The 23,851-nt window shown below is 32.3% G+C and overlaps 1 protein-coding gene across 1 annotated transcript in view; it reads right to left on the bottom strand.

The window, feature by feature from the left end:
• Positions 1-4,129: 4,129 nt before the first annotated feature.
• The window catches only part of LOC145285869 (uncharacterized), a 65,309-nt gene continuing 45,587 nt past the window's right edge, over positions 4,130-23,851 (bottom strand). Inside the window, exons 4-5 of the mRNA XM_080134356.1 lie at positions 12,332-12,463; positions 4,130-8,826 (exon numbers count right to left, since the gene is read on the bottom strand). Of these exons, the coding sequence (XP_079990482.1) occupies positions 8,582-8,826; positions 12,332-12,463 (377 nt within the window). The 3' untranslated portion in view covers positions 4,130-8,581. The remainder of the gene's footprint in view (positions 8,827-12,331; positions 12,464-23,851) is intronic.

The raw sequence follows: 23,851 nt of genomic DNA, 5'->3' as shown, positions 1-23,851 counted from the left end.
GTAGAGATCCCTAGATGTAAGAAGACCTTCTAATCCAATAGTGTCTTCCCCAGAACTTCTAGACATTGAAACTCCCTTCCGGGATTCTACTATCCCAACTGTATTGACATGCAGAAGTTCAAATGTAATGTGAAAAAATATCTTGCTGCTCATTTCTCTACATTGTACCTGCAACTTATGTCTCCAATAGTAGCCATCTACATCAAAGTGACACTATGCTTTGTTTGGGGTGAAAATGGAATAAATAAAACAATGTAGGTAAATACAGTTGACAGCATGCTGTGAATTGAATTTTGTCTGATGATGTAAATGATGATAATCATAGTAGTAATCTAATTCTTCCAGTCAGCCATCTTGGATTAAAACAGTGCGCTTGTTGATCTGAAAATTAACTGCTCTCAAATAACCAACAGCACGTTATTATGGTTACAGCTTTTATTATAATTCTAGCTCGGATTTTTTAGATGAGGAATGGTTGCATTATTTGAATTAATCATCTTAGTGTTATTTGTACAGTGTTTCAGTCGATGTAACCTCTGACCTTCTTTAGGTATATAAATTGCCATGTTGATACAGGGAAAGGGAGGATAACTGTACATTTCCGAGGTTTTATATTAAGGTTCTAGTTGAAAGTAAATTTAAAAAAATAAAAATTATCAAACCAAATACGAGATGTTATTATCACGCTAATAAGAATTAAAACAGATATTGAAGAGATAACATGTAACTTAACAATTATGGTTTGTCGACACCCTCTCATTTCTGAAATCTAAGTTTTAAGAACTTCTGATAGGTTAATCAATCTAATTACCCCCCTTTTTCTTTCTATCCTTCCCTTCAAGACATTTCATGCAAATGTAATATGCACAAACTGCAGCATAATATCCGAGGTGTGTTATAGGCATATTACCTCTCCACTTCCTCGATAATCGTAGATTCCTATATTTTTTCTGCTGAGAGTTCACTGCCAAAATCAGTTAAAATCAATGGAAGTAGTAAAATCTTTTCTCTCTAATTAATTCCTCCTACCCACGTCACCACTTACACTGTTGCAGGATCGTTCACAAGGGACAGTTACGAAGGAACACTGGTTTGGGTTTTCTGTACTTCGTAGTTGCTTAAAAAACCTGGAAATGGAATTTTATCATGTGTTTCCGTTCTATGCTTCCTATTGGGTGCAATGCACCACGGAATTAATCGATAGCAATATTCTCCCAAACATTAATTTTTATCCGATGCTTACTTTTATGTTGCTTGATTACCATTTTTTTCCCAACATTTTTACACTAAAAAAAAAGATTCTTTCCATTTCTATTTTTTTATAAAATTAACATCATTTCCGTTTTATTTTGTTTTGTAGTTGCTTAAACAAACTGGAATGGAATGGGTGAAACGCACCATGGACATCACCAAATCGAAGGGTTATTTATGCCATTTTTTTTTCGCTTTTAGCTGTGTTTTTTTGTTTTTGTTTTTCCGAACACGTTCATCATTTTTTACTCTTATTTTGGCTTTTTGTTTTTCCGATTTCTTTTTTAAACCGCTTTGACGTTTGTTCGCCGTTTTTTTGTTTAATATTTAAACAGGGTTATTACTTTGCTTATTCTTTACTTAACCCCCGCCCCCTTAACACACACACACACACCTCCAAACACTCGGGCAACGCTGGGTACCCCCGCTAGTTATAAATAATTTAGAAATAACATCTCTTAGTGTTTGTTTGTTTTGATAATTTTTATTGATTTTATATTTTTTTACATTTACTTTCAACTAGAATCTAAATACAAAACTTTGGAAGTCTAGAGTTATCTCACCACTTATTATAGTTCTCGGAGTGGGGGGGATGAAAGTAGTGAATCATGGTTGTTTTGAGCAGAGACAATGGCTAAGTTGTTAATGATACTGATTGAAAACCTAAGTTTGTAAGTTCGAATCCAATTCTTTTGACAGAAACACTTTCACATATGATGTTGGCAACTTTCATATGATCTCTCCTATAAGTAGTCCCATATCTTTCTAGAAGGTATTTTACCTAGAAAGATATTGGAGAAATCAATGCCAACAATAGAATCATCTAATGAATGAATGATTGTTGTAAGTACCCTAAGTACAAGGGGCGTGCAATAAGTAATGCCCCTAACTCACTTCCAGTTGTCTGATCTAGCTAAAATTTTGCATGTGCAATGATTTATATCTGTACAGGTTATGTGGCAAATTACAGCTCTTAACTAATTGTGGTTTCTGTTTTACAGGTGTTTGAACTGAGTCAGGTGTGAAATGGAGCCTGTTGAATGTTGAGCAGTGATCCGGTTTTTGTATTTGAAAGGATGCACACCACAGGAGACTTTTGATGAAATGAAAGAAACTTATGGTGATAATGCCCCATCATATGACCTTGTAAAACGCTGGCATCGTGAATTCAAACATGGCCGGAAGTCTGTGGAAACAGCTTCCAGACCTAGTCGCCCCCTCCCCTTCTATCATTGATGAGGCATCTGTTTGTCAAGTCAAGTTGAGGCTGCCATTTTGGAAGATCAGCACATTACTATTCGCCAACTAGCCCAAGATGTCAAGATTAGTACAGGGTCTGTGGAAACTATCATTCATGACCATTTGCATATGCATAAGGTGTCTGCCAGATGGATTCCCAGGTTGCTCACACCATTCCAGAAGCGAGAACGCGTCGAGTGCTCATGGATGAATTTGGAGATGTGCCAAGAAGATGAGTCAAAGTTTTTCAAAAGACTGATTACGCAGGATGAAACCTGGGTCCATCACTATGATCCAGAGACCAAAGCCCAGGCAATGCAGCAGAAGCACTTAGACTCACCACCTCCAAAGAAGGCAAGGGTGCAGCACTCCGCTGGCAAGGTCATCCTCACAGTCTTCTGGGACCAGGACGGAGTAGTGATGACAGATTTCCTGGCAGAAGTTACCACAATTACAGGAGCCTATTATGCTTCACTTTTGAGGAACTTAAGGGAAGCTATCAAAATCAAGAGGCGGTGCAAGATCAGCAAAGGTACTTTTCTCCTGCAGGACAACGCTACAGTCCACAACTCGCATGTCGCCAGATCAAAAGCACGGCCTGTGGTTATGAAATCCTTCCCCATCCTCCCTACTCTCCTGACCTTGCACCCTCTGACTTTCACTTCTTCCCAGCCTTGAAGTTTTTTTTGAAAGGAAAGCTTTTCCCAGATGATGCAGCCTTGATTTCTGAAGTCACGTTGTGGTTGGAGGACCAACCTGGGGTGTTTTGCAAAATGGTCTCCAGAGCTGCATCAAACAATGGGAGAAATGCATAACTCTGGGTGATTCCTATGTAGAGAAAAACTAATAACTGTGCCAAGTTTCGTTGCTCTACTGCTATGGGAAGTGGGTCAGGGGCATTACTTATTGCACGCCCCTCTTGAAATCCCAGATAAAAGAAAGAAGTGAGACAGACGTGGAAGTTACCACTGGTTTTTGGCTCTGATATCATCTCTCCTCCTTTAGCTCACTTATGGAAAGGGCAGACAACTCGTCCTCCTTCTCAATTGCAGTATTCAACAATGCTAAACAGAATACGTTTGGGAAACATTTAATTGAACCAAAGTTGCTATTTTATTCCTAGCTAGAAAAGGGAGAAGAAAAAGTATTAATGTGTAATTGTTTTATGGAAATCAATCCAGGCAAGGCATGAAGGTTTTGTATGTAAGGAGTTGAAAAAATACTACTACTTCAAGGTCAAAAGCTAGCTAAAGATAAGTGTTAGAAGAATGTATTCCAACCCAGAAAATAGCAATTTTTCTCCTTTGTCAGAAACATCGCTCAGTGAAGACTAATAACAAAGTAAGGGATCTGATGGTTATGAAGCATAGCCAACTTTATAGTCCATTATATTATCCATGAGTCAAATCAAACACTCCATACTTATCTGAAAACAGTTGTTCAGTTTCACAGAAAAGCAAATTTTAACTTTGTCTAAAATGTCCAATATTAAAACCAGCCAGGTCTGGCACAGGGTCATTCAATATTTTAGCAAATTTATTACTGGTGAAATTAATCAAACGTTTAAAATGATTCCTAAGAATTTGTGAAAAAAAAAAAAAAAATAAATAAAATAAATAACCAACACAAAGTGACCAGACAATTTGTATATTTTTTGTGATATTTTTTATTTAAAAACATAAAATCGTATTTTCACTACTTTGTTTAACAAAGCATTAAAACTGATACAAAATAATTTGTATTAATCGTTTTCTTTTATTTTCTTTTAATAAAAACAATTTCCAATGGTTCTATGAAGAAGAAGAAGAAGAAGAAAAATGTTTTAAAAAAAGAGTGGGCTTTCGTGGGGGGGGAAGTGGGAGGAAGAGGAACTAAAGCTTTATATAGAGAGTGGGAGGCGGAGAAGAAATAGGAGGAGAGAAGGACGAAATAAAACTTTACATAGAGAGTAAAAGAGGTGTAGTAAGAGGTAAAAAAACAGAGCTAATAAGAGGCAATGGGAGAAGGCAAAGGAAGGGAAAGTAAAAAATATTTTTTTGCCTAATATAAAGGTTTTATTTCAATTTGTGTCAAATATGTTTGGTATAAATGAGTTTTCATAAAAAACAAATAATGAAAAAAATCTTTGAGATTCTGATTACATCCATTTTATTTTTCCAATTTTACTTTAGTAAAATCTTTGTAAATGAAAATATTTACATAGTCAATATATTTCACTTTTAGCCAGATAATTTTTAGTTAAAATTATTTCAATATGAAATATAAAAATAATTTTGGAATGAAATAATGTGGACTTCATTCAAAATTCTTTTTCCTTTTTTTTTTATTTTTAATTAAAATAAAAGATTTTTTTTTTTAAAGATATTTACAATTTGTTGACATTAAAAATCGCCTTTTTGGAAACTTTTTATTTTTAATTTCTTAATCAAGACAAAAAAGTAAAGCCCCATCAATTGAACTGTGTCTTTATGAAGCTCACATGTTGGAACGTATATAAGTTTAACTGTCCTTCATTTTTTAAATTATTATTTTACGTCAGTATGTTCTCAGAAGTCAAGGATTCCCTTTTTGGGGCGAACACTTGATTTCTGTATGAGATACATATCTGATTATTTAATCAAGCTCCACCTCTACCTTTCAAACGTTGAGTTAGTAAAGAAGAGATCAGTTAACTATGTTATAATATTAATCTTTTAATCTTATCGGATTCCAGGACAAGAATTCATCTAGTCTGCTGGAGTATCCAGCTGTGCTATTACATCAGGTAACATCACTAGGAGAGGATACACTATCTCTTGCATGATACACCATCTCTTGAGGATGACATGTCCTCATGTCAGGTTGTCTTGACAAACTCTTATGCAGAGAGATTGAAGACGCTGGAAGATGTTTTTTTTTTTTTTTGACATAGGAGTCACCACTTATCAAGGCTCGGGAATAAAGGTTACTGAGTGTACAGTAGTCAATGGGATAATATAGTAGTGAGTTGTGGAAATTTGATAAATTGGATTACGTAAGGGGACGGTTCATCAAGAATTTGTTTACGTTGGACTTGAAGACAACTAAATTGTAGTCAGATGGAAAACCAGTAAATGGAAGAGAGTTCTACAGACATGCAGTTCTTGCGGGTGCATGTGCAAAGATTACAAATAACATATTAAAACTGAATGGTCAGCTTGATGGCCAGATGAGATCTATTATAAGAAAAACTAAAAACAAGAAAAAAAAAAATCTTTTCTCTTGTAAATCATCTCTTTTATATTTCATTTTTTTTATTCTTATTTCTTCTTCATAGATGGAAATCTCAAGTAGTTTTGCATAAAGATTTTTTCGTTTTAAAACAACAACATGAAAGTCACTTCTGATGAAGCAAAGTGAATCTTTTAAATTTGTGCTCGCTTCTCTTAAAAGGTATTCCGTCAGTTATCATTCACATTTCATTTTTAAAGACATTTGTTATTGTTAAATGCTTTTAAATAGAATTTTTGTCTGTCACACTTATTTTGAATGCTATTCGTCAGTCTGTCACACTTGGATATAAATAATATTTTCTTTGATGACTCATTCTTAAATTTTGAATTTTTAGTGTTTGAGTGGTTTAGCATAATGCCATTATCACGCTGGTTCTTATTAGATCACCAAAGTTAAGCGACATGTAGCCTGGCCTATACCAGATAAGTAACTATTCAGACATACTAGGCGATGTATATCATCTTCAAATGACTGAGATATACTTGTGGCTGAGAGCCGCTTGTAAATTTGATATTTTGATATTCCCTGTAAACTTCTTCCTTTAGAGGAAGTCAACATAGCCCGACCAAGGTTAAATATTACACTAGATATTACAGATTCATATTATTTGTTGATATGTCATGCTTAAGTTTGAAATAGCATTTTCATAAATCTGTCAAGCTTAAGATTTAAATAGAATGTTTATCGGTCTGTCACGTTTAAGTTTAGAATAATATTTTCATTGGTCTATGGTTATATTTTCAATAGTATTTCTTTGGTCTGTTATACTTAAGTTTGAAATAATATTTCTTTTGATCTGTAACGCATATGTTTGGTGTAACATTTCCATCGATTAATGCATAGATTAAATGGACTCATCATAAGAATGAATCCATCCACGTTTTTTTTTAAAACTCATTTTTGATGAAGCAAAACACGCTGTTGTTGTTGTTGTTGCTGTTTTAACCAATTTCTTGAAAGACATTAGTTGTAATGAAAATGATTTGATGAAATAATTTACAGATGCTATCAGTTCGGTTGATATTATTAATATCACACGGGTTCGACAAGTACAAGACCAACTGCAGGTATCGCAGCAGCATGATTTATAACAAGATAACAACATCGAAAATGTTATTTTCCTGACGATCAGCCACAAGAAATCAACCGAAATAAAAATGTCCGCACTTTAAACTCAGAAACCTGAATACTTGATGTGACATTCAAAATGCATGAATTTCTACCTGTGATTTTTTGTTTGTTTCGATTTGTTTTACAGCATATCAATACTTTTTGGGTGTTATTTACTTGTTATAAACAATTTATGGTACATATTTAGTTGAACTCGTATTGCTGTTTCTCTCATAACTGGAGGGAGGAATTTGGGTTCATACCATTTTCAAAGGTATTAGTGCATAATTGAACGGAATAGATTTAATTGGATTTTTGCTCAGTAGATTCAATTCCATTGTTTGCACCAGCATCCATTTGTCTAATTATGCACCCTTTGTTTGTATTTCATTTTTCATAATGATTGACTGAACTGAAAAGGATTTAGAATTCTTTGAATCTTTTTTTTTTTTTTTTTTCAACCAGCTTAGTTTTGTGTGCCAGGCAAAAATTAGCAGAGGTTAGGATTAGGGTTAGAGTCACTGATCAAAACTTTTGGTCCATTCTCATGATATCGATTGCCGCTTTCAAAGTGTTTGTGATTCTGGGATCAATCTCTTTACTTGGAACTATTGAATTTCATGCACCTGCATGTATTTTTTTTTTGTTATTTTTGTTTGCACACACACACACACACACACACACACACACACACACCCACACACACACACACACACACACACACACACACTGCTCATGGAACAAACAAAAAAGTACGAAGTTGATATTTTGAAAAGTCAGTACTGAAATCATGAATCATTTTTTAGATGAAATTGGTCTTCATAGAAGATATGTTGCAGATTTATGGACAAATACATTGTATTTTTGCCTTTTTGTTATTTTTGTTTGCACATACATATATATATATATATATATATATATATATATATATATATATATATATATATATATATATATATATATATTGCTCATGGAGCAAAAATTATCATTAGCTATAATACAATGATTTATTGCTAACAGTAACACCAAAAATAACAAAGTAAATTCATAAGAGATAAATTATCATGTGATTTCAGGCAGGACTTTGTGGTATGCTGGTTAACCCACTCGATTACAGTCCTGGTGGTTGAGAGTTGGAAATATTTTCATATATATATATATATATATATATATATATATATGGATGACTTTATTCTTAAAATACTCAAACGGCACTTTGACTCGAATAAATCAATTTAAATTTTAAATTGTATATAAATGAAAAAAAAAACTCTGTTTACTGATCCCATAGTCTTGTCAGTATCCATTGGATCAGATGTGACTCTTATAGTTTAAGGTTTCTTCCTGAGAAAATAGCACTTGGCAAAAGGAATAAGACATTGACATTATAATTGATCTTCCCCTGGCATAGGTGGGTACCCAAGCTGGTGATAAAAGTGATAGTTAAGTTTCTTTACTCTTGTTCTCATTAATCTTAAGGTTGACCTGAAATATTTTGACCTTTCGTATCAGAGATCAAGTTTTGCAGAACAATGTACTAACACAATGAGTTTGAACCTCGTCAGGTGACCAACAAATTATGATCAGGCAAATTTAGTATAAAAAAATATTCAAGTATTCTTTTTCTTTCCAGTCAGTCATCAGTAGATAAAAAACTTACTAATGGAACCAGATGCTCACTTATGAGCTAGTTTTTATACAGATCAGCAATCACGCTGAATGAAATGTTTTAAACTGTTGTCTGTTGGTAGTTTATTTCCAATCCCTTGATTCGTGTAAAACGTTTGTCAAGGTATTCCATTGCGACATAAAGCACCCAGGAAATGATACCTAGGCCGCAAAGCATATATAATTTTATATCAAGGGGCAGGATAGGGGAATAGCTGTAGGCAATGGTCAAGCCGACTCCTTGCATCATCCGGTATGCAGCAAATGCTTCTTCGCATGTGTCAGAAAACATTACGCCAGTCAAGGCTGAAATGAAAAGGGAAAGAAAGATTATCAGAATTAAAAAAAGCTGAATGAAAATGAACCTGCATCAAAAGCAAAATGAGAAAAACAGAAAAAAAATATAAAACACCAACTAAGGCAAAAAAAAAAAACGAAACAAAAAACAAACTAAAAAACATTCACTGTGTGTTTATTTTTATGAAAAATTATTTATTTTTCATAAAAAATTAAACAAACTTTAGTGATTATCTTTTTTACTGGACTAGTCTAGCTTTAGAATCCGACAAAAAATTTGACAATTTTATTTTTACCCTCACCCTAACTTATATTAATTTATTGTCTTTGGTAACAGTTATTATTTGTTGACTATTTGCTTTTATCTTTTACCCGTTTTTTCTGTGTTGAAAATTCAATTTACCATTGAATTAATTTCCAGTTTAACTTGTCGTTTACTTTTCTCACCGTCTGATCGGATAAACACTTCAGCATCTTCTGGCCTGTTTACATAAACAGCTAGAAAAAGTTGAATGAAAAGTCGGTTTTGTCTGTTTCAAAAACTGTACCAGTACCGTAAAATAGAATACATACATACACTAGTTGAAATACATTGCGAGCATGTCTTTGTTTTATTGTTACTTCCATGGCAAGTGCTCATCTGAGCTCCAATCTCTGGTCCCCCCTCGCCAATCTTTCACGATAAGCACCTGTCTAGCTGAAACTACTGTCATAAATTTTCCCCACTCTTCATCTGTGCCTAAATCCAAACGTAGATTCCATGAGCAGAGCTTCTTTCTTAGAAGTGCATGACTGTGGAACTCTCTTCCGTTTGCCTGTTTCCCACCTGACTACAATTTGGATGTCTTCAAATCCAACATAAACAAATTGCTGACAAACCACCCCCTTAAGTAAGACACTTTATCAAATCTCCGATACTAATGATTACTACGATACTATCCCATTGATTACTGTACACGCAATAACCCTTATCCCCGAGTGACCTCTAGGCCTTGATAAGTGGTGACCTCCATGTAAAAAAAAAAAACTAAAAACTAAAAAATACCTGCTCCAGGATGGGTGCTAAATATTGGTGGCTATGTTTGGTTGTATAAATATTAACTTCAATATATTTGCACAGATAAATCTGGCATTAGGTTGAAAACAGGAAAGATTTTTAACAAGGAAGCACAAATAATTCAAATGTTTGACCTTTCTTTTTTTCTTTTTTTTGGTATGTACTAACAAATCACTGCTTATCAAGGTCTAAAGGCCACTCGAGGATAATGGTTAACGAGTTTTGTCAAGTGGATGGTGACACAACACCGTGAGGATTGGAATTCAATTATTTAAGAGGATGGCTCAACAAGAAATTGTTAATATTGGACTTTAAAACGACCATGTTGTAGTCAGCTGAGAGCAACCCTATGGTATTGTGTTCCACAGATGGATAATTCTTAGAAATAAACTTTGTTCATGAAATTTCTGTTTAGTTTGTATAAGCTAAAATTTTGAGAAAGGAAGTCATAATATTTAGTACGATATGATAGAGATGGTAGTGGGTGCCAATCTGGACAGTTTTTGATGGAGCAGCCAAATTGAGATATGTTTACTGAAACAATAATAATGAAAGAAGTTTTTGTGGAAGTCTCAGTTTATTAATAACATTTATGAAATCTGTTATTAAAAAAGAATAAGGCGTTTTTAATGAGAGAGAAATGAGTTATTGTTACATGTTGTCTACTAAGACACAAGCTATGTGATGAGCTGTGAGGATCAAATAATTTTTATGGAAATTGCTCCAGACAAGGTGTGAAGCCACTTAATGTAAGGAGCTAAGAAGGATGAAAGATGATTATTGCAAAGAAGAGAAAATGCCTATTAACCTTAGTTTTGAGAAGACCAAGGCTACACACAGGAGGAATACAGTCAGTAAGAAGAGAGTTCCACAAGCCTGTTGTTCTTGGAAAGAAGCTACTAAAGTAGGAAGCTGTATTACAATGAGGCATCAAAACAGTAAATTGATGGAGACCACTAGACCAACGAGTGAAACGAGCTGGAACAAAGGAAGCAGGGAACAGACCAAATAATCTGAACACTGGATATGACCTTAAACTATATCCAGTGGTGAGGCTCCAGCTTGCAGGCTTTGGGGAGTGTGGAGCCACCCTTTAATTGCCATTGCTCCCAAGTCCACTCTGATCCGGAGTGGTAGTATCTGTTAGGGTCCCAACTATGGGTTAAATAGAAACGGACTTGAAAACAACAAATATATTTTATTAAAAATTTTTCTTCAAAATATTTGGATTCAACATTAAATAACCTGAAAAGGGTTGATATGCCATAAAACAAAAACAATAACACTCTGAAAAACACATGTTATTTCTAGGAAAAACTCATACTAGCAACATCATGTCTGCAAGAGAGTAATATTGTATAATCACATTGACACACAGGTTCTCATTAGATCAATGTTGAGCCTGGTCAGTATCATACAGGTGATTATTTGAAAATACCAGGTGGTGTATGTTGGAGGATGTCACCACTTCCCTGCAATAACAGCTGATACCTAACATTATCATCTCACCTGGGTCACCTGACTGGGATATACATACAAGTCGGGATTGCTTATAAAATTGATATTCCTATGAAACTTCCTCTTGCATGAATTGAGCATCAGATTTTGAGTGGCATAAGTGATTCAAGGAAGGCAGGGATTCTGTGATGGATGATAAGAGGTGTGGGAAGAGTAAGGCAGTCAGAACACCAAAGTTGATCAGCCAAATAAAGAATTTCATGGATAAAGACCACCAAGTGTCTATAGAGACAATAAGTGCACAGTTTGATGTCAGTGTGGGAACTGTACATACAATTATTTGCAAGGAACTGAAGATGCGGAAGATTTGCACGAAGTTTATCCTGATGCACCAGTCCAAAACTCCATCTTTGTCACAGACTATTTGGCCAAGATGTGCATCAAGACAGTTCCTTACCTTCCCTAAAGTTCAGATCTTGTTCCCTGTGACTTTTGGTTATTCCTTAAGTCCAAGGAAAACCTTAGAGGCTGTTGTTTTGAGAGAATTGAGGAGATGAAAGAGGCTGTGACGAGGGTCATTGATATGCTCACACAAGAGAACTTCCATAGGGAAGTTGTTTGAATTGTACAAGTGCATTGCAGCCGGAAAAGATTACTTTGGAGGGGACTAGAGTTTCATGTGTGAACTATCAATAAAAGTGCCCATATGAAAAAAGTCTGTAAACTTATTGAAGACACCTTGTACACACAAATGGCGATTGCTAATAAAAATCGATATTCTCATGAAACTTCCTCTTTCGAAGGAAGTCGGTTCAACTTGCATATGCTGCTATATTGCTTCTGTGAGAGAGAGGTTGCAAAGAAGAAGAAGAAAGGGTGGGATCAATCAAATTACAGATACACTTCTGCATCTTATCAAAGAATTGGTCACCATGTTACAATTGTTCTTTTCTAGTTTTCAATAGAAATGTTAAAAATGTTATTATTGTTAATACTTACAACATAACTGTGATGCATAGAAACCATCAGACAAACCCCAGATTCCAAAGATCAGGATAAATGGGATGAAAGTCGGTGATACTGGTTGCCATAGCAACAAGAAGGCGATGATCAGCTGAAATAATAATGATCCTAGAAGCCAAAAAAAGAAAACAGAAGATTTTATAAGTACGGTGTGTGAATTGCGCGTTCTGCCAGACACAAACTAAAGAGTAAGCAACGGAACTTCTGATTGGCAATGAAAGAAGAGAAAGAAAGACAAAAAATAATAGAGGAATATAGAAACCAGAAAAATATTTGGGGAGAATTCTATTGATCATAATGGTAATAATAATCAAATGTGAAAAATACACGCATAAAAAAAAAACACTCATGTCCCTGTAATAGGAGTAACGCAATCCTGGTTCAAGTTTCTTTGTCTTTTTTTTTGTGTAGCCAGAAACAAAAAATCATGCCTATTTTTTTTAAATATTCATTCGCAAAATAAAACGGAAAAAATTAAAAATTAGATCTTTCATACAATATTATGACTTTCACTTTATTTCAACAGAGTTTGGAATAGAGACCGCTTTTTTTTTTTTTTAAGTCATTTTTTACATTTTCTTTCGAAAATCAAATACAGGTTATTGTCGGTTACAACTTTTAGAGCATTATTGTATATAAAAAAATACACTGAAAAAAAAATTATGAATTGAGATATTTTCTTACAAGGACAAAGTTGATTTCTACTTTTAAAATAACAATTGTTTCTTCGTAGCCAATACAATAAGAACATTAATAATAACAAAGCCAGAAATTTTATAGACAGATGCATCTTCAAATTTACAGAAGAAAAAAAAATGACTTATTTAAAATATTTTTACGACTTTGTTATTATTTATATACCGATTGTATTGTCTATGAAGAAACAGCTGTTATTTTTTTTTTTTTTTAAATAAAAACCAACTTTGCTGGAAACAAAGCCTTTTCTTTTTCAGAAAATATTTCAATTTATAACTGTTCTGGAATTAAATAATTAGTGCCATAAAAACATCTAATATCCATTAAACTTAAGCTTGACTACATAACCAAAATAAATTTTTTTAATGTATACAATAGCGGAGAGGTTCACTTTGTTATACCTTCATTGTAAAATGGATACTGACTTTATAGCAAGTATAACTGAAATCCCTTATTTAGGATGTAAAACATGGAGTGTTGTTGCCATATCTGTCTGATGCACCAAACACTAGTCTCTTTCTTTCAGACATGGTGTACAAAACAGTTTCTAACATAATAGGTCTTGCACTATCTAGTGAGCATCAGTCCCTGTCCCATCACCACACTTTGCATCACTTTATTTGCTTTACAAGTACTTTTATGAAATGTGTTCCGACGAACTTACTGTATTTATACACCTTAATGTAAATATTCCCCTAACGAAATCAGACTAGCAGCAAAATTCCTCCTCTTCTCTGTAGAGGTCTCAATATGCTCCAAAACTTTCAACTCTGATAGCTTCTTTCCTTGGATAGTTTGCCTTTGTAATTCCCTCTTTGCCCCTTGTTTCCCCAATTGTACTAACAGGCAGAAATGTAATGTGAACAAACATCTTGTGGCACAAATTTTCATTAAAGATGCCCTGTTTAGATTTTGCTCCTGATCGCAATTTCACACCTCAGTTGCAATATTCTTTGTTTTGTGTGAATCAAAGTACATGGGGGAAAAAAAGCATCGTTTCATGGAAATTAAAGCTTTCAGTTAAACTGGTTATAAAGTCAGTGCCTATTTTACAATGAAAATAAAATAGCGAAGTGACCCCCTTCCCTTGTTTTTAGGTACATAAAACCTTTTTAAAAATGTTTGTAAAATTTCATCATCAACAATATCTGTCAACAGAATAATATAAATAAGAATTTTTTTTCGTTTTTCGTTGCAACACAGTGAATATTTTTCAATCTATTATAATGTAGTTGTATTTATATCTGTTCGTTTGTTCCCAATTTAATTAATAGGTAGAAAAGATAGACTGTTTCAGAAATCTACATTCAATGAGTAACCTCATTTGCATATTACATTAAAGAAAATCTGCGTTAATAATTAGCTCAATGTTATTAAGTATTTGTAATAGAATTGTTCTATTTAGAAATATTATTTAAAGCTGATTTATTACTTTATTTTCAATTTAATTTATATTTAATTTAATTTATTTTCAAGTATTAGTAACTGACAACAGTGGCGTTTAAAACCGGAAGTCAGCTTATTTATTTAATTTATGAGAATTATTTCCTATTTCAGTTATGAAAGTTACTTCATGTTTGATTTCCATAAAGCAATATGCATGTGTTTTATCTTTTGCTAAATCCAACATGTAGTCACTTTTCGTAACGAGTTAGGATATTTAGTGTATCCTAAATAGTATGTGACTAATCTCTCTGCCTGGCAATATGTTTTGACCAGGCAACACCGATCATATACAGCTACTATTTGATAACTGAGCTCTAAGAGTGATAATTAACAATATCCATATTTTATTTTCAAAAAAAATGTAGAAAATATCCTCAAACCGATACAGTCTCTATTCCAAACCTTGGCCCTTTATTTTTGTTATTCGTTTTCTTAACGACAGCTATCATGCCGAGTAATGCAGAAAAGCGTTAAATCAGAACTGAAAAGTTTTACTTGGGTTAGAGTTGCAAAAAAAAGGAAAGTTTAAAAAGGGGAGATAATTAACTATTATTTTTTATTTTTTTAGTAAAGCAAAATGAATAATGACAGTAAACATGTAAAGAAAGTATTTTTTCCTACAACGGTTTTAGTCTATTTACGTAAAGTACATCAAAAAATATGTTTAGTTATTATTTAGAGTTTTAGAACTGGAAAAAAAGCAATAGAAAATCGCTCTACGTTTTATTTCCTTTGTTTTTCTTCAGTGAGAAATATCTACAATTTTAATAGGCCAAATATAAATTTAGCACCACAGTTTCACGGACGTAAACATAAAACCTGTATTTAACATCGTACATTTTCAACTGTTTCTGTTTAACTGAAGATTTACCTCGGAATTTTATTTTTTGATTATTAAACTAAAAAAAAAGCAGGTGTTTTTTTTTTTTTTTTTAAAATTGATTTCTTTTCATGAACACTTAGTAAAAATTAAGATTAAAATTATTTCTGACAAACAGTAATAAAAATAATCTATAAGTGTTCACTATCACTCCTGAAATGTAACCCAGTCTAATCATACTAAACCCACACAGACAGTGATTGAAAGCGCCAAATAAAAATATATAAAAAAAAAAGTAAAAGTTGATCAATTCATATAAAAAAATATGCTGTGAAATACAAAAAGAATAATTTTAAAATGACCGAATAGCAAAAAAAAGTCAAAAATCGCATATTTTGTGCATAAATATGACTTTCTGTCATTTTGTAGTGAAACACCTTTGTTGTCAATTGAAATTTAAAAAAATGACCTCAAATATAAAGATATTTTTTTGGTAAAGTTTAACAAACCCTTATGTTACAAGGAAATGATAAATAAAAACGGATCCCTTATCATGGGCAATTTTGATGTAAAGCATCTTTGTAAAAAATGACCTTCACAAATATAACAAGATTTTTTTTTTTTTTAAGATCCTCAAAGAGTGAGCATCTATAATAATATATAATGCATATAACAATATTTCTTTTTTTTAAAGGTCTCCAAAAAGTGGGCAATGATTTGTCTATCTATAACTCAACCAAAAGATGGAAAGGAAAAGTGTGTTGTAGACCAAGCAAAACGAGAATACTTTTAAAAGATAAAAGGAAAATGCTTTACTCAAGCAAACGTGATAAAAAGTGTGTGTGTGTGTGTGTATATATATATATATATATATATATATATATATATATATATATATATATATATATATATATATATATATATATGGGGGATATAAATAAAAATAAAAAAATGACCTGTGCCACAAAGTGGAGATTAATTTGGCAAAATAAGACACTAATAAAAACCAAAGTTTATTTTGATGGATTATCTCCAAAAAATAAAATGTTCATTCAACAAAACTTTATCCAATGAGTTGAATTAGAATTTTAACCAAATTGGACATAACAAAATTATATGCAAGGTGAGAAAATGCCAACTATATTTTGTACAAATAAATTTCAATTTAGGACTGACTTATCCACCAACTTTCAGTTATGAATATTCAACAATCTTTGTTTTATCGGCATTTAATGATAAATACATTTAGATACAACATGTAAAATTGTCAGTAACTACTGTGATTTGGGTTGTAATGGTCATTTTCAGTTAAAAAATAATCTGACAATTATTTATAAGCCTACAGATAAAAATCGGGGGTCACAGGTAAAGTATAGTTCAGTGAGTGTGAAACCAATACAGGATCACATGTTCTACTGATGAGACGATCATCAAAGTGTACTCATATGTCATTGAACATTGATAAAACCAAGATGGACATTCATTACTGAAAAATTTTATTAACGATTCCATGGTTAGCATTATGGTGGGGGGGGGGTTTGTAATTGAAGAAATCTTTACACTATTCATGAAAGATTCTGAGGCTAAACAATGTTGTTTTTATGTTCGCACAACAAACTTTATCAACGGCAAATGTAAATCTTCTCCAAAATTAAAAAGAAAAAAATTATGTTCAATTTTGTTTAAATTCTGAATGACATTCCTCGGATAAATATCAGTTGAAAGAGTATCTTATTCTTAGAAGACAATTTACTAATATAAACTCTTGGATTTTATGATCAATATTCAGATGTTGTATTCAGTAACATTTTTCAAAAGTAATTGAGCTGACCGATTGCCGAACATCCAAGGTCAAACAAGAATAAATTCAAATATAGAAACAGCAACAAATAATAATAAAATAATAATGAAATAATAATAAAACGATGTTACATGTTTTCAGAGATTAAAATTCTTCAAAAATTGCAATTATCAAATTATCTATATAAATTTTATCGAATTATATCCCTTTGCAAAATGTCGTTTCCTGGGGGGGGGGGGGGTATTTAGTTTCCTCTCACTGCAAGAACTGTGACACCAGGGTTGGAAAGTGGGATTGAGAAGTCAGCACCTCTGAGGAGAAAAAAAGTGCCTGGGATCTCCGTTGTCCTTCTCCAGTAAGGGCGCTTCATGCGATTAGCAATAAACGCTTCTCAAAGAGAGAAGGCAAAGCCTGGGAGAGTGGACCTCCTAGAGCTGCACAGAACCAGCATTACACTGCAATTAACAGGGACCAGGTCATTACAGGAATGATCTAATCTCTGTTGATTTTGGGTGCCCGAGGATAAAAATCCCTGGGATAAACATTTCTTTTGTGTCTCCTGATGGCCTTATCTACTTGCCACCCACCCCACCCCGACCCCCAATTCCATGAGAGTAAAATTAAACATAAGATCAGATTTTTTATGTGAAGAAAATCCAGCTCTCTGGAATTAGGAACAAAAATTCAAATAGATATTGTTAATGTTGAATTTAATTGGTATTAACTGATATTTGTAAAAAATATTTGTTAATATTTTTTACAAATACGTTTAAATATTTTTTTTTTAAATATTAAAAAATATTTTAAAAAATTATTTTAAAAAATACCAATATTTAAAAAAAATATTTCAAAAATAAATTTTTAAATAAAATCTTTGGACAGTCAACTTATAGATCCCTTCCCCAACCTCTACAAATCAAAAATATTTTTTCAAATATTTTTTAATAGTTTTTTAAAAATATTTGTATAAAGTTTTTTTTTTTTTTTTAAATATTTAAAAATCTTTAGATAAATGTTTGATTCGAATATACCTATTATTAACAAATATATAAGTATTTTACATTTTTTTGTTAATGTAGGTTTTGTTTTTAAAATGTTTTCATTAAAAATTCTTATGTCTATTTCGTCTGTGCTATATTAAATAGCAATGGATATTTATGCGGTTGATTGAACGCAACAAGGTTAACAAGATGCTTTAGCAAGACAAACAGGATTATGCTGAGGTAAATAACAACATTCAGAGCAAGACATGAACTACAGGAATCATGGGAAGGATACAATACCTAATCCGATCCATGAAGACAAACAAGGTTAGGAATTATTAGTTAAAATAAGAAACAGATTCTTTTCTGCCTTAAGTGGAAATTGGTAACTCAAGCTTATTAAATACATTAGTATCAACATTTATCCCATATATAAAGTCAAGTCAGTCTAAGCTTCTTTTCTTTTTTTTTAATATAAAGTAAATATTTAATTTTGATTCATCAATTATTTGTGAAAATATTTAATGCGATTGACGTTTTCGTTTAATGAGGGATTTTATAGAGGAGGTAGGAGTAGCTAACTCTTCCACAGTCAAAGTCCTCCTTCTGTTCCTTATTTAATCTAGATTTTATTTAATAAGATACAAGTTATATGCACTTTTCATTGGCTAATCGGCATATATTCAACCAATTGCTGTTTCTTTCAAATTACAAAATTTAAGCATTATCTAACTTAATTACACATTGAATTTCTTTAATCGCATAAAATAATGAATTTTTAAGGATTTTTGGAGAATGTAAATTGTCAATTAGAAAGTCATTTCTAACAGTTTTTAGCAGATTCATATGATATGTGTGTAGAACAAAACTTTACTTCAATTCATAATATTCAAAGCAAATGATAATGTAATTATCTAACTTAACTTTACAAAATCATATTAAGAACCCCCCCCCCAAAAAAAAAAATAGAAGCAGAACAATAATGAAAGTTAAAACAATATTTCTGGGTTATTATTGTGAAGCTTTACTTAGGAAATACATACTGGAATATACCCTCAAAATATATTTTAATATATTTAAATACCTACTGGAGAGAACTTGAATGTCTACTAGACACTATCCTCGAGTGTCTTTCTGTATATGGGTTTGTCAGGAAAACCTGGCATGAATATATTTTTTCCTACAAGCAAATCCTGACTAAATATTCAAAATCACATAGTATTTACGGCCCAAATAATATTTCATCAGTATGGCTATGCACATTAGTTTTTTACATGGAATGGTGCATCTTCCCCAAGTGATGTTACTTCAAGTAACAGCACGAAGCTGAATACTCCACCAGAATAGATTAATTCTTTCCCTAGAACCCGGTAAGACTGAGAGACCACAAAATGGTCAATTTAGAAAGAGGAAAATTATTTTCTTATTTTCTTTGTTAATTCAGTGTTTGAGAGGTTAAGGAGAACTTTAATGGAACATTCGAATGTCTATGTATCTCATATAGAGATCAATGTCAGCTCCAGGCTTCTTGGTTTTTGAGAACTTCAATTGAAGTGAAATGAAACAAAAGGAAAAATATGTGTATATTGTTCTGTTTTTTTTTTTTTTTTTTTTTTTCCTGAACTACTTTCTGCAAATGGCATGCTATGGTATTGTCAGAGGATGATATGGAAGAAGATGGTAGCTATGGAATTAATAATCGAATGTAATGCAAAAATATATATAAAAATTCATATGCTCGTATGTAAAAATGTAGCATTAAACTTCCATTAAATTTTAATCGTGGTTTCCAATTCTATAAGATAATCTGGATTGCGGATGGGCTTAATGATTGTATAAATCTTTGAAAACTGCATAAACTATAGGGTTCACCTGAACAGAATTTAAAATAATTTTGCCGATCCTTAAAATTGATTCCTTGATTTATTGTGTAATAATTTGAAATAGAATTTCCATCAGTCTGTCATGTTTTAATTTGGAATAGCATTTAGTTGATCTGTTGCGTTTAAGTTTGAAATAACATTTGTGTCAGTCTGTCTTGTTTGAAATAGCATTTTCGTTGGTCTGTTATGCTTAAAATAGCATTTTCGTTGGTCTGTCATGCTTAAGTTTAAAGTAACATTTTTATTTCTAAACACAAAAGAATGAATGCAATAATTCTTTTTCAGCCAAAGCAGCCATTTTCAAAAGAAATAGAAATCGTCATGTTTTCAGAATTTATATTTAAAACGACGTGTTAGCATTGCAATATCAAAAACAAAAACAAAAACAAAAATAAAAACGAAGAGTATTTCTAAAGTTTTTTTTTGAATTTCTACAATGAAGCTCCGTCATTTTGTTTGTCATAATTTTGTTGCTTTTTAGTGCAACACTTGATAGTATTTTGTTTTTTTTTAATTATTTCGGAGGACGATCAACCAATAATGAATTTGAAATAACAAAATAATCCACGGAAAAATCTACCCGGATTAGTATTCTAAAAACCGGTTATTTACGAGTGTAGTTTGATTTATTCATGTCAGACTACATAAGGTCCAGGGTAGGAATTCAAATATGGTTAATTCCTTATTATTCATATAGTTGAATAATGTAAAAAAAAAAAAAAAGAAAAAAGTAAGACATTGCAATAAAGTGTTAAATATGAAAGTAATAAATTATGCAAAAAACAATTAACAGCAATTTCAAATGGTGCAGGTTTGGGGAGAAATCTTTTGTAGGGGCAGTTTTAAAAAGGTGAATTTTGTCGAGTCTTTTTAAGGGATAGAAAAATTAATTTGTAAAATAAGTTTATTTGTAAAGAAAAAAAATACATTAAAACATTTGGCATGATAGAATTTTAAAATGAAATATGATGCCACGGACATAAAATTTGACCTAATTTGATTTGGTGATTATATTTTCAGTTAATAAAACTTTTGCGAAGATATGCACTCACGCTCACACGAACGCACGCGCACACACACAGACACAGACACACACACACACACACACACACACACACACACACACACACACACACACACAGAGTGGTACAAAAGTAATTATGATTATTATAAGCTCATTCAAAAGAGAATTTGAAATCTGCAGGATCTTAATTGATGCATATAGCAGATTACATAATAGACAATGGATTATCACGTAAGTAGATTATGTAGCAACATCATGTGGCGACTCTAAAAATCAAGGACGATAACTCTTGAGAGCAGATACCTAATTATACAGATTCAGTTACAAGCAGAAAATAATTACTATGTTCTGATAATCTATTTAGCTCCACACCTTTCTTTGCTGCATGCTCGGATCTTTTCATTTAGCTCCCTACCCTCTGATTTAAGCAAGCATTTTTAAACACATTCACTGATATATATATATATATATATATATATATATGTATATATATATATATATATATATATATATATATATATATATATATATATATATATATATATATATATATATATATATAACTTAAAAAAAGAAAAAAAAACAAAGAATTAGTCAAATCTCATTATAAATTTACTTCAACCCAATAGGGATTTTTCAAATGAGTAAGCTAATGGAAGGTTTCACCCAACAAGAAAATGAAAAAAAAAACATTGTTCTGCTATGCATTGATCCATCTTTTATTGACAAAACATCATAATATATATATATATATATATATATATATATATATATATATATATATATATGAGAGAGAGAAAGAGAGAGAGAGAGAGAGAAAAGGAACAAACCAAGTTATGTGTTCATCAATGTTTCGTCATTATTGTAAGACTTTAAGAAGTCTTGTAATAAAGACAAAACATTGATGAACGCATAACTTGGTTTGTTCCTTGTTATCTCTCTATCTCCTCAGAATACTAAAGTAGTTGCTTGTCTAGCTGTGAAACAGCGAAACAGTACTGTACATGGATGACTATATATATATATATATATATATATATATACATGCCAACCCTTGGAATTAACTCCTAAAGTCTTATTCCAATGGGATATACCATGAGACAGTGGTAGTTTGAAATCAGAGTTTACCTTCTCCTATCTGGTTGGTTTTGCTAGATTGTCGAGCACCATCTATTCAGAGCTATTGGTTTTAAGGCGCCAGTTATCTGCCTAATGTACCCTTTCCTGTTAGTGAAACAGGTCTGCTGGGTTTAGTGACAGGAAAAGGCCAGGAATAGATTCTGGATCTGTCAGAAGCTATGGATTTGAGTATGCATTGGAAGTGTTTTATAGGATAGTGGGAGCTCATTCCCACTTCCAACTCCAGCAATATAAAACAAACAAACAAACAAACAAACAAACACACACACACACACACACACACACACACACACACACACACACACACACACACACACACACACACACACACACACACGTGTGTGTGTGTATATATATATATATGTTTCAGCTTCTCCAGCTGTTCAGCCTCATATCATTTTTCAAACACATTAGACAATCAAGCAAAAAGTTAATTCAGTTGACTTTTCAGAGTCAGACTTAAATAGTAATGAATTTCTATTCTGAAACTCTTGCACTTATTAAATGGTTATTCTAACTAGTTCTACTAGCGTAGATCTTATTCTGCAGATTTGAAATTCTTTTTTTGGAATGAGCACCAAATCAAGATAATTACATGGCAAAATTTAGAAACATTTTAATGCATTTGAACAATTAAATGAATGTTATTTTTGTTGATAACAATTGTACAAATTCTTTCGTCTATTTTTTTTAGAAATTCTTTTTTTTTTTTTTAAATAAGAATGAAAAGAAAACATGGGAAAAATTGTACAACCAAAAAATTTTCTTTTTTTTTAAATAAAGAAAATAAGAGAAAATAAGAGAAAATAAGAGAATGAACAGCATTTCTTCGCTCAATACATAAACAAGGTTGAACCAAAAGAAATTTCGACATGGATGCAATGACATCATAAAAGCTGACAGATCTTGTTTGACAATGAGAGAAACACAAAAGGTAACAATGCAGGGCATTTGGGTCGTCATAGATTCAATAATCAATACTCATTTTTGGGGGGAATTTATTTAGATACCACATTCACAACCTGGGTGTCTTATTCAGTTTTAAACAGTCAGTCTCCAAGTCTTATTTTTGTAACAGGACGGAGTAGTAATGACAGATTTCCTGGCAAAGGGTTCAGGAGTCTATTATGCTTTACTTTTGAAGAAATTAAGAGAAGCTTTCAAAATCAAGAAGCGGAGTAAGATCAGTAAAGGTATACTTCTCTTGCAAGACAACCCTTTGGTCTACAATGTGCATGTCAGAAGCACAGGGGTGTGGCTATAAAATCTCCCCCCTATTCACCTGACTTTACACACTGTAACTTGCACCTCTTCCCAGCCATGAAATTGTTTTTAAAATTAAAGTGTTCCCCAGATGAAGGATTCTTGATTTCTGAAGTCAAGTTATGGTTGGAAGACCAACCTGGGGTGTTCTACAAAAATCTTCTCCAGGACTGCAGTAAGCAATGGGAGAAATGTGTAACTCTAGGTGGTGCATATGCAGAGAAAGACTATAACTGTGCCATATTTCGTTGCTCTACTGCTATGATAAGTAGGTCAGGGACATTACTTATTGAACGCCCTCGTATTGCATCTCCAAAATGTTCTGTTCCTTTGTAAAATGTTGACAAACCATACCGGCTACAAAATCTATTAATTAAGCTAATATATAATAGGAAGTTGAACTTTAACTATTATTAAAATACTGTAGGGTATACTAAATT

This window comes from Euprymna scolopes, chromosome 1 (genome assembly GCF_053919585.1).
Source record: "Euprymna scolopes isolate OS-2025 chromosome 1, ASM5391958v1, whole genome shotgun sequence".
NCBI lineage: Eukaryota > Metazoa > Mollusca > Cephalopoda > Sepiida > Sepiolidae > Euprymna > Euprymna scolopes.
Note: the sequence above shows the minus strand (reverse complement) of the source record. Positions and strands in the feature narration are given on the sequence as shown.